Source organism: Prionailurus viverrinus, chromosome C1 (assembly GCF_022837055.1).
Source record: "Prionailurus viverrinus isolate Anna chromosome C1, UM_Priviv_1.0, whole genome shotgun sequence".
Lineage (NCBI taxonomy): Eukaryota > Metazoa > Chordata > Mammalia > Carnivora > Felidae > Prionailurus > Prionailurus viverrinus.
The window spans coordinates 143,053,692-143,072,391 of NC_062568.1; the positions used below are offsets into that span (position 1 = coordinate 143,053,692).

Here is an 18,700-nt window from a genome sequence, read left to right on the forward strand (position 1 = left end):
GATGGTGATGATGACAACTCATAGTAATTATGTGTGTCCCATATGCCGAGTCGTGTGCTAAGTACTTCTTTATGTGCTTGAGCTCACTTAATCCTCAGGGAAAATCATGAAGTAAGCCATTATTATGTCATTTTACCAGTGAGGAAAGTAGGGCTTGGAGAGGTTAAGTAACGTAACCAAAGCAGAGCTGGGCTGGTATAGACGGGTTTATTGTCCCTTAGATCCTGTTTTGTTTATGGCTGCTAGCTCTGAAAGCAAAAAGTGAAATCATTGTCTTTCTTGGTGCAGACCTTTATCCTGCTTATCCTGTTCCTGAAGGCACCCATTTAAGGACAGAGGGAAGTGCAAAATAGTTCAAGGTGCTCTTACTAAGGCACATGAGTAGAAAAATAGCAAAAATTGGTGCCGGATTGGGTAACCACCTGTATGTGTGTGACATTGTAACATGTAATACAGCACATAACATAATTTGCATTAGTATGTATTATAGGCTGCTGTTATGACCTAGAAATCATCCTTGATGATTTCTCTTCTGTGTATTTTTAATCCCATCTTCCAAGTCCTGAAGATTCTATCTCCAAAACACATCGCTAATTTATCTACCTGTGTCTATTTCTGTTCAAGCTGTAATGTAAAAGTGTCTTCTTGCCTGAACTCATGCAGTAGCCTCATATCTTCCAGCCTCCATTATTGCCCACCTGCAATATATTCAGGGGGTAGAGTAGCTGAGGTGATCTTTTTCAAAGCCTAGAGAAGATCCTGTTGATTTACTGCCTAAATGCCTTCCATGGCTTTGCATTGCTACTTTGAGAAAATCTACCTTCCTACCATCTGTCCTTGTGTACTTCAGAGATACTGGCCTTCTTTATGGTTTTCATTCTTACCAAGTTCATTTCTTCTACCTGGGCTGGAACATCTTGTGGCTGACTGTGTATCATTTAGGTCTCAGTTTAAATGTCAACATTTCGATGCAGCCTTCCTTGATGAATCTAGATACCCCCACTCCAGGACTCTCACGTTACTGTGCTTAGCTTTCTTTATAGTTCTTATCACTCTGTGTTAGGTTAATTTATTGTCTCGTTATCTATTTCTACCCCCCCCCCCCCCCCCCCCAGAATGTAAACTTGAGAGCAGGGCTTCCCCTGTGCCTAGAAGAGGGTGCCTGGCACACAGTAGCACAATTAAAAATATATTGAATGAATGAAAATTTTCCTCTCATTTCAGTATTACATTATGAATATTTCCATAATCTTAAATATTCAGAACAGGCTGTGAACTCTTTGTTTCATAATCCAGATCCGGCCTTTTATTTGGCTTATTAAAAAATGTTGTTTGGAGTGTAACTTACATCCAGTTAAGTGCACAGATCTTTAGTGTACAACTTGAAGGATTGTACTAATGTGTATACTTGTGCAGCCATCTCGGATCACTGTGGAAAAGGCTCTTTCACATCCTCCTTCCAGCCACTGCCCCTTCCACAGGGTACTTGCGTAATTTTCTAATTAGCTTCTAACATTAGGAGATTTCACAAAATTTCATTTGAATTTTTTTATGGTGTAGAAGTATTTATTTCTTCCATTTTTCTTTATAAAAAAGTGGAAATGATGGTAGGCTGAAACTGTTATATGAAAGGTTCTTATACTTAGTCCACTTCATTCATACATATTTCTGGCCTCTCATGTATTTGTTAACCACCCTAACTCCACATGGTTGTGTTTAAAGGTGTTCTGTTGTATAAATGTGTCATTTATTTAACCAGTCTCCTGTGGAACATACAAGCTATTTCTGATTTCAAGAACAACTTGTAGATGAATCCTTGTACAAATCTTTTTTCTTTTACTTTCAGGTTTTTATTTTAATTCCAGTTAGTTAATGTAGAGTGTAATATTGGTTTCAGGTGTAGAATCCAGTGATTATCACTTAAATACAATGCTCAGTGCTCATCAGAAGTGCCCTTCTTAATGTCCAGTACCCATCTAGCCCATCCCCCCACCCACCTCCCTCCATCGCCCTCATTTTGTTCTCTGTAGTTAAGAGTCTTTTTTCCTATTATGCCTCTCTCTTTTCTCCCCTCATGTTAATCTGTTTTGTTTCTTAAATTCCACATAAAAAATATGGAACGTTTCACAAATTTGTGTGTCATCCTTGCACAGGGGCCATGCTAGTCTTCTCTGTATTGTTCCAATTTTTGTATATGTGCTGTTGAAAATGAGCATAAATCATTATTTTATCAGGGTAAAACTTTACAAGTAATTTTTCTAGGTCAAAATGTGTTTTCATTTTTAAGATTTGGTACATATTGCCAAATCACTGGTAGTTGTATAAATTGATGTGATCTTTGTGGCGAGCAGTGTATGGGAGTATGCTTTTTTCTACATCTGTGCCACCATTGGGAATTGCAATTAAATTTTTTTTTTTTGCTAATATAGTTAGTAAAAACAAAAAATGAGAATGCTATCTAAGAAGTTTTTCTTTCTCTTATCTGTATAAATGCTTTGTACTTTATCTTAGGGAATATAATATAGAAATATCTATTAGTACAACAATGCTGTACCTAGATTTATATTCTGAGTCAAATCATGTACTGTGTACTTCGTATATGAAAAAATATGAATACTTTACTAGAACTCTTTATTCCTGATTCTTTTTTTTTAATTAAAAAAAATTTTTTTTATGTTTATTTAGTTTTGAGAGAGAGGCAGACAGTGTGTGAATTGGGGAAGGGCAGAGAGAGAGAGGGAGACACAGAATCCGAAGCAAGCTCCAGGCTCTGAGCTGTCAGCACAGAGCCCCATGTGGGGCTCGAACTCATGAACCGTGAAATCATAACCTGAGCCAAAGTTGGATGCTTAACCAACTGAGCCACCCAGACATCCCTCTTTACTCCTGATTCTTAAACACACATACACACACGTGCATACATGGACACAGATTATCATTCTGCTCTACCATGGGAGTGCAGGAGTAAATAATGCAAAATCCTTCTTTTTACACATTGATTTTATATTTGCTTTTATTTTTGGTTAAATGCTGTTATTTTATGATTTGCTTTTTAAGGAGATGCCTACATAGAAGAGTGACAGCAGCTGGACTGAATGTTTCACTGCTGAACTGGTTCCTCAGGTATCCTGGCTCTGGTGATTGCTATGGGAGAGTGGATGACTGTTACAGATCCAGATCTGTCTTCAGGTACCTGAGTCTAAAATAAGTATAAACTAAATCAGTAATTGTAAAGGTGGATTTTTAAATGAAACTGTAAAATGATTTACCACAGATATTGAAGATGTGACTAGAGAGAGACATAAATAATTGTAAAATATCTAGATTTTTATTTTGAGAAAAATTATCTGGGAAAGCTAAGAATTGTGCCATACTTAAGTGGGGTTAAATGCCTTTGACGGATGATGAGTTTGATTGTTACTGTTTTTGAGAGAAACGTTTATGCATTTGAAATGAGTTTATTGGCTACTTCAGTACACTTTGATTTATTCCTTTAATATATAAACTTTGACATAGGTGGTTTTTTTCTGTTATTTTTTTTTTTTTTTTTTTTAATTTTTTTCAACGTTTTTTATTTATTTTTGGGACAGACAGAGACAGAGCATGAACGGGGGAGGGGCAGAGAGAGAGGGAGACACAGAATCGGAAACAGGCTCCAGGCTCCGAGCCATCAGCCCAGAGCCCGACGCGGGGCTCGAACTCACGGACCGCGAGATCGTGACCTGGCTGAAGTCGGACGCTTAACCGACTGCGCCACCCACGCGCCCCTTCTGTTATTTTTATAAATCTGAAATAGTATAAACTAAGAATCTATTGTATCTTAACATGCCTCCTAAGGGCACTTGATAGTTGTATCTTTTTGAAAAAAAAAGTACAGTTGACTCTTGAATAACATGGATTTGAGCTTTGTGGGTCCACTTATACAAGAATTTTTTTTTGATAAATGTACCATGCTGCATATTTATTTTCTCTTATGATTTTTTAAATAATACTTTTTTTTCTCTAGTTTTCTTTTTTGGAAGAATACAGTATATAATACATGTAACATACAAAATATGTGTTAACTGCTTATGTTATTCGTAAGGCTTCTGGTCAACAGTAGGCTATTAGTAGTTAAATTTTGGTGAATCAGAAGTTATATACAGATTTTTCAGCTGTGTTGGAAGTCAGTGCAGTGTTCAAGGGTCAATTTTGTGTAGTTTTCTTACAAAAACCAGCTTTGTCTGAATTTGAAAATTTTAAAAAATATTTATATAATTCAACATCTTTGGTAACGGAGATAGTTTTCTTTGCATGTGTTTTATAAATTGTTTAAGTAAATACCTTTTATTCTTTCAGAAAGCAAAAATATCTGTCAATATACCTCAGAAACAAAGATGTCTCCATCAAGTTTATACTCACAGCAAGTGCTATGTTCTTCAATACCTTTATCAAAAAATGTGCACAGTTTTTTCAGTGCCTTCTGCACAGAGGAGAATATTGAACAAAGTGTTTCATATCTTGATCAGGTAAAAAAAAAATGTTTTGTGAGAAGAATAGCATAAATCATGTTATATAATAGAACATATCAAAGTTATGAGAAAAACACTTGTTAAGCACATGTATGTTGTTATGTATCGGCCTGGGACTTAAACACACTAGAAATGCAGAGAACCACCGTGATCATCTAGTCTGGATACATGGTAAATGTTTTTGTCAGGAGCAGGTTGGCCTGCACATCACCCTAGGGGCTCTTCCACTTGGAGTCTCTCCCTTATTTTACTGCTGCAGAAACCTGAGTGCCTTGCTCCAGGATACAGGCAATTGCAGAGCAGAGACTAAAAGAGCCCAGTTCTCTCTGTTCTTTGTCCTTTGGGATATTTACAGTTTTCTTAACTCAGGGTAGTTTTTATGATTTCTCAGAAAATATTTCTGTCTTTTGTTTCTATGCTTAGTTGTCTGATAACCAACTTTGAGGAAAACATTTTCTCCTACCAGGAATTGACTACTTTCGGTTTTCCTTCATTATATGAAGAATCCAAAGGTAAAGACACAAAGAGAGAATTAAATATAGTTGCTGTTTTAAATTGTATGAATGAGCTACTTGTACTTCAGCGGAAGAACCTTCTAGCTCAGGAAAATGTAGAAACACAGAATCTGAAACTGGGAAGTGATATGGACCATCTACAGAACTGCTATGCAAAACTTAAGGTAGAAATTGCATGTCAACCTGTATTTCAATAAGGCAGACGTCTCATAAGCTAAGCCAAATGATAACAATGTTTTCTCTTTAATATTTTTAGGTCTCTGTACATCCTACGGTGCCTACAGGCTAGAGATTATTTTGACAGGGGAGCTGTGGTGGGCTGGAGGGGGTAGTTGGTATACCCTCCAGGTTATAAAAAGGCTGTGGGTTGTGGATAGTACTTTAATTTTAATCAGAGAGGCCTATGGAAGGTCTTATGAATTAGAGTGACTCAGAGTTGTAAGCCTAAGAAGGCAGTAATTCTGCATTAAAACTTTTTATATCTGGATAACCTTGGCTGAGTGTTTTTTAAGTAGATAGTGAATAATCGTGCAATGATATTGATAACCGGGGGCTGTTTAGCCTTTCCCCTAAGGAGTGGTCGCTTATTAGGACAGCCCAGAGTATAGAGTGTTTTCCAGGAAGTCTTCTAATTCAGGGTTTGACCTGGGCCAAAATCAGGTATTTCTCTGTGGACAGAAATGTGTTCAGTGGCAAAAGTTGCTGATCTCTCCTAGTATATGATTCATTCAATTTGTGGAGGAGAATTTATTGAGTATTATGTGTGCTAGGGTCAATGGGTTTATAGAGGAGTGAACCCCAGTCCCTGCTCTCAAGGAGATTGTAGTCCAGTGGAAGACGATACATGGAACTAAGATTATTTGCGTCATTAATTGTTCTTGGAGGTAAAAGGAGGCTTCACAGAGACTTAACACTGATCTCAGGTTTGAGGAATAAGTAGAAATTTGCTAATGTTTGGAAAAGACATTCTAGGCAGAGGGTGCAACCTGTTTAAAGCATAGAGGTATGAGAGAGGATTTTACTTTTAGGAAACAGATAGTAGCCCTGTAGGAGCTGAACTATATGGTTATGATGAAGACGGATAGGTGAGGCTGGGACCCAGGCGTCAGATGATGTGAGCGCATTGTGCAGAAACCTGGAGGCACCAAGGAACGTAAGCAAGAGAAGGCATCGTGGGCATCATGTAGAGATACCAGTCTGGCAGTAGGGTGGAGAAATTATGGGAGAGGTGTAGGTTTGTGTTTGGGGTGGAAGTAGGGAGCCTAGAAGGCATGGTGGAAAGGACAGCTGTTGGCAGGCCTTAGCAGCTGCTAAGGCCAGAAAGGTTTTGCCAGTGGAGATGGTAAAAGGGAGATATTAAGCAAACTTAGGAGGTAAAATGGGTAGAATTCTATGAAAAATTGAATTTGGGGAGTAAAGAGAGTGATGAATTAAGATACCAGCCAGGTCTCTGTCAACTTTACAGAGGATGATGGTATGATTTACTGAATTAAGTGATATAGCAGGGGGGTGTACAGATTTGCAGGGATGATAGTTCAGGTAAAGCACTGATAATTACTCAGAGTGAATCTGATTTGACATATGTGGGACATGTCAACTGGCCCAGTGCCTTTAAGTTCAGCCATTCCAAATGGTCTGGCATGATAGGAAGCTTTCAGCACTCCAGAGAAAAAGGTGCCAAAAATTCTGACAGCCTTAGTTATCCAAGTTGTATTCCTAAGTTTTATAAATTCCTAAATCCTCTTGAGATCCATTGTTAAAGAGATTGTGCAAGTTGTCATTTATGGTCACTTATGCCATAAGTTGAGTGGGTTTTCTATTTTATAAGGATAAGAGGCTTTTAAAAATATTCCAATGGTCTCATGCAGAACTTGGCACATTTCCTCACGGAACGTGTGGAATGAATTCAAAGTGAGCATCTTATCCCATACTGATTCCAGCAATGCTGCCGTTCCTCTCTGGAGAAAATCTTCAGACGTTCCCACTTGCAAGGGAGAACTAGTATTGTGCTGAGCCTCACTTTTTTTGACCTGAAGGGTTGTTGCTTGCTTGGTCACCCATCTTCTTTAGACTTAGCTCCAAATCACTTTGGTTCTTTCTCAAAGAGTGTGCTATAGCCATGTTACAAAGTACTAAAAGGAAATTTTAAAAGTGTCCAGTGGCAGCATCACTTGAATAAGTGAAGAGCCTTTCAAGGGGTCCACTTCGAAACTCTTTTGTCAGATACATACAACATTTTGGAATTTAAATAAATTTATAACTTTATAGTATTGTTTGAGAATAATCGTTTTAACTAAACATTTTGTGTGCCATTGAACTGCAGTTTTAGCTAACGAACCCTAGTATGTGTACATTGTTTATACTGTTCTTCTAAAAATTCATTTGCTCTGAGTCCTGTGTTAATTTTAATCAGGATTGCATGTGGATGTTTTAGGAACAACTGGAAACCTCCAGGAGAGAAATGATTGGGCTTCAGGAAAGAGACAGACAGTTACAGTGCAAGAACCGGAATTTGCATCAGCTACTGAAAAATGAAAAAGATGAAGTGAGTTGTCAGTTATTGAAGACAAAGTTTGAGTGATTTTTTTTTTTTTCTTCTTTGATTTGAGGTGACCATAATGGCTACCTTAAAACAAGAATCATTAATTCATCCTTTGTCAAATTGGTATGGTGGACCTCTTTCTACACCACTGCAGCATATTTAACTGAGGTCAGGAACTCTCTGTGTCATCCCTGCTCCAAGAGGATTCATTTGGTTTAGTGTAGTGGTCCATAGCTTGTGACAGCCAGTGTCCTGTAATGTCTGCCTGGACTCAAATGCATTGATATTTTTTCCGAGGGGCAGGGGTGCTTTAAATGCAGATCTTTTATCCTCTGCTATATCTCTGTTTAATATCTGGCATCCCTCTTCTTTATCTTAAATCCATTATTCATACAGTCAAGCAGTTACTTGACTAAATGGACACAAGAGTTATTGGTTTTTAAAAAAAGGAATTCACATTTAAAAATCTTACTTCTGATTGCTAATGATACCATAATTATAATCTCACTTCTGCTATAGTGGTTACTTAGTATTTAGATCTATAGAGTTCATGCATTTGAAGTTATTTTTTAATTTATATATGAAGAAACCATTATGTTCTTACTGCTCTGCAGTTTTTGATCCCTGACCACTTGATAACTGTAAAAATACAATATTTTCAGTGTTGTGTATGTTTTTTTAAACTATAATTAAGGACTTCTAAGGGAGCATATTTCATTAATGACCTTATAGTGATTTAGACAGATTTTATCATATTTGACTGGTAATATATTCCGTTGGTGGATAATGAAATATCTTAGTTAAACTGCAAGATTGCTTATACATTTTCTTGAGTTATTTCCCAGAAAAATGTTGACTTGATGTGCTGATTACACTTAAGTGGTTTGAATGTAGTTAGTCTTTAGTAAGGATTGAGTTAAACGTGATCATCTTCACCAGAGATTAAAAATGTTATTATAGAATAGAACATGCTTTCTATCAAGGGTTGCCTGAGAAACCATAGTAGATCTAAACATTGAACAGTAGGGCATGGCATATCGTGGGTACTCAGCAAATATTTGAACTAGATTCTGTCTGCTATTTGGGCTTACTCTAATTTGAGAAGTGTTTGTGATCAGATAAATGAACCTGTTTAAAAACAAAACAAGGGGCGCCTGGGTGGCGCAGTCGGTTAAGCGTCTGACTTCAGCCAGGTCACAATCTCATGGTCCGGGAGTTCGAGCCCCGCGTCAGGCTCTGGGCTGATGGCTCAGAGCCTGGAGCCTGTTTCCGATTCTGTGTCTCCCTCTCTCTCTGCCCCTCCCCCTTTCATGCTCTGTCTCTCTCTGTCCCAAAAATAAATAAACGTTGAAAAAAAAAAATTAAAAAAAAACAAACAAAAAACAAACAAAAAAATAAACCTGTTTACATGCTGTGATGTGCTATGGCTAATTTGTCACAGATTTATAGGGAATAAAGTGGTTCAAGTAAGTAATGTAAGGAAGTCACTACAAATGATCAATTGATTCTTGTTTCAGATGAAGCTCTGATCACTTTAATACTTCTGTAAGAGTTTCTGGCTTCTAAATGATCAGACTCTAAATGTAGAGTAAAGAGGGTAGAAAAAGATAATTTCGAAAGTTAGGAGTTCTGGAAGTTTCAGAATTAAACAATAAAAACTTTGTGGTTCACTTAATGATACTTTTCAAAGTGATTTCCAGTGGTTATTGAGAAGAAAGAATAATCCTAGAGTAAACTATTTTATGAGGAGGTGAATGCTAGGACTTCTATTCTCTTTTGAAATTATAAATTTTTTTTTTTTAACGTTTATTTATTTTTGGGACAGAGAGAGACAGAGCATGAACGGGGGAGGGGCAGAGAGAGAGGGAGACACAGAATCGGAAACAGGCTCCAGGCTCCGAGCCATCAGCCCAGAGCCTGACGCGGGGCTCGAACTCCTGGACCGCGAGATCATGACCTGGCTGAAGTCGGGACGCTTAACCGACTGCGCCACCCAGGCGCCCCTGAATTTATAAATTTTAACTGGGGGATTGTCAATCATAAAGGGACTCATTTGATGGAAAATGCTTTTTTCAGGTACAAAAATTACAAAATATCATTGCAAGTAGAGCTACTCAATATAATCATGATATGAAGAGAAAAGAACGTGAATATAATAAATTAAAGGAGCGTCTGCATCAACTTGTTATGAACAAGAAGGATAAAAAAATAGGTAAGAAACAACTGGCTGAGATAGAGCAAAGTAAATGCATAAGCTAATATGCTAAGAAAGAAATGTGAATAGATGGAGCACAACAACCCATGAAGTGTTATTTTTATGCCTTATGCATAAAATGTCTCTAGACGGTATATATCCACATAAACTAGAAATTGAGACAACTCGTTAGTGAAAAGTAAATAATTTTGCTTTGCTTCCTTAGTTGCATTTAAGAATTACATATTTTTTTAATATGGCAGTTGTGGTTCCATAGAGAAAAAACTAAGCCAGAGGATATTCTAATCTTCTATAGCAAAGAACTGATAATATGAAAAGGCAAGATGAGTTTCTGAGTACCAAAAAAAGTATATGATTTTAGAAATAACTTTGCAAAATTATTCTTCACATCAAATCATCTATGTCATTTCCTTTCAATGTAGCTGTGCATATTTGAAGCAGCTGGTCTAAAGAAGGGACTGTGGACATTATGCTTTTGCTTGTGCCTACGTTTTTTTTTTTTTTTTCTTTCTAGTGTTACTCTTTTGAAAATTAATTTACAGCTTACATCATCCAAGCATAATTTCAGGTACATGACATAGATTACAAAGTGGAACCATGCACACAAAAGTCGAGCTACATGCAAGGTTTTACTGGGCTGGTGAGATGCAGAACAGGAAATGTGTGCATTTATTTATCGAGGAGTGGTTCCCACGTGGGCTGCAGGTTGTCCTCTAACCTGCATGCTACAGTAATACCCTAAACCGTGGTTTCGGAAACAGAGCTCAGTTGGACTTGCTGACACGACAGCTGATGAGCAGATGTCCCAAGCTGTCACCTGGTGGGCCATGTCCGCTGTCAGCAGGCAGCTCACTATTGACTCAGTTATTCAGCTATTTTATTTTAAACATTACTGAAAAACGGAAGTGTGGTAAGCTATTAAGACAAGGTGGGAAATCTTTAGGTAATCAAACTTAAACTTCATTGGTTAACCTCATGTTCATCCGTGAATTAAATAAAGAGCAAGATGAAATGCCGGAAGTATGAAGTGTACTAATTAGAGAAGTTTATTGAAGATTTAACTCTGGTAACAGAGCTCTTATTTGGTGGGAATCTGGCTGTCTCCTAGTCCAAACCTAACTGGAAGTGGTATTTTCATAATGATTTTATCAAGCTTAAAACTACAGTAACTTATTGTCATCTTCTTTCCTTCTTATGCCAACTGCTTCCGTCTCCCCCTAGGATAGAAGAGAAATTAATACTGTCAGGGGCTTTGGCTCGTTTGATGATGATGACAATGCGGGGCTTGGCAGACTTATTCTATAAAGGTTCTAATAGTAAATGTGTTCAGGTTTGTGGAGTCTGTGGCCTTTTGTCACAGCTATTCATCCCTGCACTTGTGGTGTAAGAGTATATAAACAAACGGTGTGGCTGTGTTGTAATAAAACTTTATTTCAAAAATCAGGCATCTGGCCTGCAGGCCATAGTTTGCCAACCCCGAAGATAAAATTAATAATGATAATATAATATTTATCAAGTACTTTAAGTGTTTTAACAATATCTTTTACTCTTCACAACAACTCTTTGGTAGATATTTTCATTATTCCCACTGTATTGATGAAGAAACAGGCTTAGCAGGTAAATAACTTGTCAAGATCTCAGTGTTTATCAGTAATGGAGAACTGGAACTTGAAATCCTGGACTTTCTGAGCCCAAATCCTAATCTGCACCAGGTTGACTTAGGTCTCCAGTGTGTTTATAGTGTGTTAGGGTTTTATACACTTAAACATGTATGTTAAGAATTGGTTTTGTTTTGCATGTTCATGTTTGTAGCTATGGAAGTTTTAAATTATGTGGGGAGAGCTGATGGAAAAAGAGGCTCCTGGAGGACGGGTAAAACTGAGGCCAGGTAAGTTCCAATTTAAATTGATACATTTCATCAGACTTTTCTTTCTATAACTGCATTTTCATGCTGACAGTTTCTTTCTCAGGAATGAAGATGAAATGTATAAAATTCTCTTGAATGATTATGAATATCGTCAGAAACAAATCCTAATGGAAAATGCTGAACTTAAGAAGGTTCTTCAGCAAATGAAAAAGGAAATGATTTCTCTTCTTTCTCCCCAAAAGCAGAAACCTAGAGAAAGAGCAGATGATAGTACAGGAACTGTAAGTGGCTCTTTCCTCTCTAATACAGTTTTGGATTGCTAAGTTGAACAATTAAAACATTAGATAGGTATTCCCAGTGGGGGACATTACTGATGTTTTGGACAGGACACTCACTGCTGTACTACCCCCAATCACTGTGACAACCCAAAAAATTGTCCGATATGTTTCTAGACATGCCCTGGGAAATGAGGGAGATGATTTTCCAAGGACTTGATCTGTGCCCACAACACTGTGTTAAGCTCTTTATGAGCATTGTCTCGTTTCATTCTTATAATTTGATGCTTTTCATATTATAATTATCCCCCATTTTATAGCTGAGCAAACTGAGGCACCTTAGTCTAATTAACCTAGTATCACACAGGACAAAATCAGGATTTAAATCCAAGTCTGCCTTACCCCAGAGTTCATGTTTTTAAGTACTGTGCTGAATATCCTCTAAATAGTTTAGTTTAGGTGTTACATATTTAAGTATGCTTTGCTTTCCAGAGAGTGAAACATTCATTAACTTTGGGAACCAGCTAATCATTCAGTCCATAAATTTGTTGTCTGGTCCCTGGAAAGAAAAGGCTAAAAGGACTTTGACTTTTTCTTTTGTCTTAGTTGGGGCTGTTATAACAAACTACCATGGACTGGGTGGTTAAAAACAACAGAAATTTATTTCTTACAGTTCTGGAGCCGGGAAGTTCAAAATCTAGGTGCCCATAGGGCCAGTGTCTGTGAGAGAGGTCTTCCAGGTTGCAGATTGCTGACTCCTTGTACCCTCACATGCCCAGAAACAGGAGGATTGCTCACCAGAATCCCTTTGTAGGGGCACTCCTCCCATTCTCGAGGGCTCTACTTTTCATGGCCTGATCACTTCCCAGAGGCCCCACCTCCGCATACCCACACATTGGGTGTTAGGATTTCAACACAGATTTGAGAGAACACATTCAGTCCATTGCATTCTTCAGAAGCTCTTCTGGGGAGAAGGGGCATGTAGAAAAGTAACTGTTACACTTGTTAAGAGCTATAACGGGGTGGTGCAGTGTGCAGAACAAATCAAGTGAGGCAGTCAAGGAAGGCATCAGAGAGCAAGTGAATTTGAGGTGGTTCTTAAAAATAAGTAGGTGTATGTTTTGGGAGTAGAAAGCATGTGATGCAAGGGGAATGAATGATACGTGCAGAGGTCTGAAAGAACAAGTCACATCATGGTGAAAACTTCTTTTAACTTAATTGCTTTCCATGTTTAAATTCTGGATTCAACCAAGTGACTAAAAATCTGAAAATAGCAATGTTGATGGAAAATGCTAATTGTCAGCAAGTCCATCAGAACTTGTTTTTAAACCTACATTTGGGGACTGTTTACTTTGTGGTGTCACAGATCAGTCCTGCTGATAAGTCTACCTTCTTCTACCTCTTATTTTCTTTCTTTTTTAAAAAAAATCATTATCTGAGGCACCTGGGTGGCTCAGTCATTAAACATCTGACTTCAGCTCAGGTCATGATCTCACAGTTCATAAGTTCGAGCCTTGATTCTCTCTCTCTCTTTTCTGCCCCTCCTGGGATGCTCTCTCTCTCTCTGCCCCTCGCTCACTTGCACACATGCGTTCTCTCTCTCTGTCTCTCTCTGTCTCTCTCTCTCTCTCTCTCTCTCTCTCAGAAAAAAAAAAAAAATCATTACCTAGATGTTCTTTTTAAACTCTCCAGTTTGGGGCGCCTGGGTGGCTCAGTCGGTTAAGCGGCCGACTTCGGCTCAGGTCATGATCTCTTGGTCCGTGAGTTCGAGCCCCGTGTCAAGCTCTGTGCTGACAGCTCGGGGCCTGGAGCCTGTTTCAGATTCTGTGTCTCCCTCTCTCTGTGACCCTCCCCCGTTCATGCTCTGTCTCTCTGTCTTAAGAATAAATAAACGTTAAAAAAAAATTTTTTTTTAAATAAAATAAAATAAAAAAATAAACTCTCCAGTTTGGGACCTTCTTGACCTTTATATTGAGTTAGCCTTTTCTCTCAAAGTCTGTCACTTTTTGGTTCGTTGTGAAAATCCACAAATGCTTTCCCAGAGCTACCATAGTTTCTGTTACTCCTGTAGTTTCTTCAGGTTTTGGCCCAACCTTTACAAACAGTACCAGCTTTCAGTCAGCAAGAGTAAGTAGTAAATCAAGGAGACCTTCCTCAGATATTTAAATTTCCCTCTCCTCACCGCTACTCATCCAGTGGGTTAGTATCCTGTGTAATTCTTAATAATGCAAATGTTTAAGTTTGGAGAAGTACCCTTAATTAAGTATATTTCTTGGTTTTAAAAGGTCTGTTTTTCTAGATCTTTTTTCTCTTATAATTTAAATCAGTCCTTTTAAGGATTTTGGAGCATTTTAGTAAGGGAGTAAGGTATAACCTTAGAATGCCTAGGTAGCCTTCAGGTTTCACTTATTAGTTATTTTCTTACTTAATTGTAGCCAAAATATATGCCCAAGATTCAAGGTAACTTTTTGTTTTCATTTTGTGGTTTTAGCATTTAATTTAGTCTGGGGAGTGTAAAGCAATTATTATTATTAATGTTTTAAGTAATGGATTTATAGTATTCTGGTATGCTTTAACACATAGAAGGTATAGCTTCTTGGAAGAATTACTGGCAAGTAGCTCCAGAGGATTGATTGGCAAGAAGCAGAGTCATAGTGAGCTCCGCGCTGGGCCCTTCCCCAGCCTGCTTCCCCTGGGAGACCTTGACTTTGGCAGCCATTGCTGACCTCACACTATTGATACAGCTCTCCACACTGAGTCACTCGCTCATTCCTGCTGCATCTGCATGCAGGAACAGCCTAACCAGCATTTCTTCTCATCTTCTGTTTTTTCTTTTTTTCCCCCAGCAAGATATTTACTGTTCAGTTTAGTAAAGTAGATCTGTCCACTTTCTTGGATGTTAATAATAAAATAGGACCATGCAGATTGTTATGCAGACATATATATACCTGCATATATATATAATATATGTATATATACCTGCACATTATATACATATTATTATTGTCTAATATATATTATTGTTTATGTAGCTATAGATTATTTCGATATATTTTAATACTGTTTTCCTATGTTCTTTATCCTGCTTTGATTCTGTGTGATCATATGTCCGTGGTTGCTGTATTTTCCTATGATTAATGTGCTGGTAGAGTAAAAAGGAAAATAATCTCTGGTTTTATTTTTTTTTATTTATTTATTTTTTAATTTTTTTTTTCAACGTTTATTTATTTTTGGGACAGAGAGAGACAGAGCATGAACGGGGGAGGGGCAGAGAGAGAGGGAGACACAGAATCCGAAACAGGCTCCAGGCTCTGAGCCATCAGCCCAGAGCCTGACGCGGGGCTCGAACTCACGGACCGTGAGATCGTGACCTGGCTGAAGTCGGACGCTTAACCGACTGCGCCACTCAGGCGCCCCTCTGGTTTTATTTTTTAAAAATTCTATGAAAAAAATAGGATTCACAGTTACTTTTTAGATAACTTCACTGGTTTATTTATTTAAACAGCCTAGGACTGGAGATAAGTTGATCTAACTTCAGATCTCCATTCTGCCTCTTGGCTGTGTGATATTGGGCAGTGTGTCTACTTCTGAAAGCCTCATTTTTCCCACATTATAACATGATTTGAGGGTTAATTAACATATGAGAGCATCTAACACAGCACTGGACAGGTAATGAATAACTTCCTCACACAGCTCCTTGACTCTCATCACTAGATTCAAATTCACATTTGAAGAGACTTGAATTGGACAATTTCTATCTTAAATGTTAGGTCACATATGCTTCAGATATGGTGCAGAAATGATTTTGATAAGGATCTCTGATAATTACTACTGCCTGAGTATCTAGAGCCATTTTAAGATACTGGTCTTTCCCTTTCACCTCTCTCGCTTGTAGGTTATCTCTGATGCTGAGGAAGATGCTGGGGAACTGAGTAGGGAGAGTATGTGGGACCTTTCCTGTGAAACTGTGAGAGAGCAGCTTACCAACAGCATCAGAAAACAGTGGAGAATTTTGAAAAGTCATGTAGAAAAGCTTGATAACCAAGGTAACTTACTGCCTCAGTGCATGCAAAGTGAGTTGACACTCAGCTCTTAATTTCAGTCACTTAGAAAGCCACGTTATGGGCTCAGCTGTGAAGTACTCGAACTCAGTTTGGTAGTTTGATAATCAAGCTTCTATCTACTTCTAGAGGTGAGGTTTGAACCCCACTGAGAAAATACTTTGCCTTCAGAGTGAATCTTTCTCTGAGTGCAGTATACAGTTGAATGAAGTGAACTGAGTGTCTTACTAAATCTTGGAAATGAAGAATTATTAATCATGATGTGGTATAAATATAAACCTGTTGCTTATTATTTCTAGATACTTGCATACTTCTAGGTTCCTAATAATTTATTTTTAAATTATTTTCAATATAATAGAGGTTTAAAGTATCAATTAGGAAGTATATGAAGTAGAATATTCAGGTTTCTGCTCCCTATAGCTAACACTCAACAGTTTGGTGCATATCTTTCTTGATTTTTCTGTAGGCATTTACAAAATTTATTTAAAAATATATAAAAAACAGGACACCTGGGTGGTTCAGTCATTTGAGCGTCCAACTCTTGATTTCGACTTAGGTCATGATCCCAGGATTGTGGGATCAAGCCCTTGTGTTGGGCTTCTCTTGTGCTCTCCCTCAATAAATAAATAAATATAATAAATAAATAAATAAGCAAGCAAGCAAACATGAAAAAAATATATATATGTATATGAAAAACAAAAACCGAATACTAGGTATTCTTTCTACACTTTTTTTCACTTAAGAGTGTATGTATTATTTTAGACACCATTTCCTGTCACCATAGATAGTATAAATTTACATTGATGAATGTATTCTTAACATTTTATATTTTTTGAAGGTTGCAAGCTTCTAAATCAAGAAAATTAAGGTTTCTGCTCAGTAAATGAAGTCTGTTGAAAGAAAATTTATTCTAAAATGTCAGAAGTCACAAACTCACTGCCAGTTGTCTTTAGTAGTAAAGACTAATCAACAAAATTCTGTACCAAAACTAATTTACATGAGATTTTGTTGATTTCAGTCCCAGTCTATTAGTAAATAGCAAGTATATTTGGACTTTTTATTTGTTGAATTTAATATTGGAGAGCAAGATTTGTAGTGCTGCATTGATCTTTGAAGAAGTGTTGAAAGTAGTTTATGAATTTGTTATTTTTCTCCTCTGTGAATATAGGTTGTCCATTTTTAATTAGGACATAATCTTGAATAAATACAGATTACAAATTAAATGTTCATAGTAGAACTAGTAAAGATATCATTTGAGTCCAAAAAATAGTATGAATTTGTAGTTGTCCTGAATCCTTTATAGTTGCTTTGCTTTTTACATTTTTTCATGGTGGTAAAATACCATAAATTTAATTTTATTATTATAGCTTATGAAATTTTTAGAGAGCAAAGGGAATAGGTACCTTTTAGAAAACCTGTTGAGATTCTAGAAAAATTCTGAGAGTTTTTTTTTTTTAATTGTTTTAACATTTACTTTTGAGAGAGAGAGAGAGAGAGAGAGAGAGAGAGAGCGCGCGCGCACCAGGTGGGGGAGGGGCAGAGAGAGAGGGAGACACAGAATCCTAAGCAGCCTCCAGGCTCTGACCTGTCAGCACAGAACCCAATGTGGGGCTCGAATGCACCAACTGTAAGATCATGACCTGAGTTAAAGTCGGACTGTTAACTGACTGAGCAACCCAGGTGCCCCATAAACTGAGTGGAGGCTGTAAAACCTATGTCAAATTACTGGTTTTATGTTAGTTTCAAAGGTACACTTAGAAGGTTTCAATGATGAAGACGTAATCTCACGACAAGACCACGAACAAGAAACTGAAAAACTCGAGTTGGAAATTCAACAGTGTAAAGAAATGATTAAAACTCAGCAGCAGCTTTTACAGGTAAACGTGAGTTACCTTTTAAAGCTGTTTTCCCCTGTAAAGGGCCAGGATTTTACTGAATCTTAACTAGATTTTTATTCCTTTATTTCAGAAGATATGTAGTATTTGACATTTTTCTGCTTTAAACTAAGTTCTGGGCTTACTAACAGGGACATTACGTACCATTCCTGAGGCGGGGCTTTGCCAAGTGGAAAATGAGAGTCCTCCATTGACTTGCTGATTCTTCATCATTTCTGTCCTTCCCCAAAAGTTTGACCTGCCGTCCCTTGCTTTAACTTGGGGTGCCGCGGGGACCTTCTGGAACTTACTATGTTTTAAAATTTAATAGCAGCAGCTTGCTACTGCATGTGATGACGACACCACTTCACTGCTTCGAGACTGCTACTTGTTGGAAGAAAAGGAGCGCCTCAAAGAAGAGTGGTCCCTATTTAGAGAGCAAAAAAAGAATTTTGAAAAGGAAAGACGAAGCTTTACAGAAGCGGCTATCCGCCTAGGATTGGAGGTATCTTAAACAATTAGCTTTCCTTGTAGAGCTTTTGCAAGTTCTGGGGAGGCCCGGCAGAATGTATCGAAGTTCTGCCTTTCATTGTTTTTTTGCCATCCAGTTGTTCCCTAAAGTATTTCACCAGCGATCTTATAAATAACAAACTGGAAAGGATTGTAAGCATGTGAACTATTATAGAAGGGTGTCGTTTTGCCTTTACCAGATTTGGGAATTGAAACTTTTCTTTTTAGAAAACTCTAAGCATCCGTTATCCCCTTCTGGTTGGCTTGCTACTGGTCAGTGTTTAGCTTCACACAGGAGATCTCTCTGGGACATTTGTTATCTTCCCACTG

At 37.7% G+C, this 18,700-nt stretch overlaps 1 protein-coding gene and 1 non-coding gene across 9 annotated transcripts in view; one reads left to right on the plus strand and one right to left on the minus strand.

Moving 5' to 3' along the window:
• The window catches only part of SSX2IP (SSX family member 2 interacting protein), a 45,018-nt gene that overhangs the window by 16,812 nt on the left and 9,506 nt on the right, over positions 1-18,700 (plus strand). For 5 of the 8 annotated variants that reach the window (XM_047872480.1, XM_047872479.1, XM_047872483.1 and 2 more), the window contains exons 2-11: positions 3,058-3,189; positions 4,339-4,508; positions 4,978-5,190; positions 7,461-7,571; positions 9,645-9,780; positions 11,596-11,671; positions 11,742-11,931; positions 15,821-15,971; positions 17,727-17,863; positions 18,192-18,365. In XM_047872480.1, coding sequence (XP_047728436.1) covers positions 3,147-3,189; positions 4,339-4,508; positions 4,978-5,190; positions 7,461-7,571; positions 9,645-9,780; positions 11,596-11,671; positions 11,742-11,931; positions 15,821-15,971; positions 17,727-17,863; positions 18,192-18,365 — 1,401 coding nt within the window. In that variant the 5' untranslated portion in view covers positions 3,058-3,146. The remainder of the gene's footprint in view (positions 1-3,057; positions 3,190-4,338; positions 4,509-4,977; positions 5,191-7,460; positions 7,572-9,644; positions 9,781-11,595; positions 11,672-11,741; positions 11,932-15,820; positions 15,972-17,726; positions 17,864-18,191; positions 18,366-18,700) is intronic. The other 3 variants (XM_047872484.1, XM_047872486.1, XM_047872485.1) reach the window with 3 other exon arrangements.
• Positions 2,109-2,216, minus strand: LOC125174147 (U6 spliceosomal RNA). The gene has a single exon (XR_007155278.1). It is a non-coding gene; the product is annotated as a U6 spliceosomal RNA (small nuclear RNA).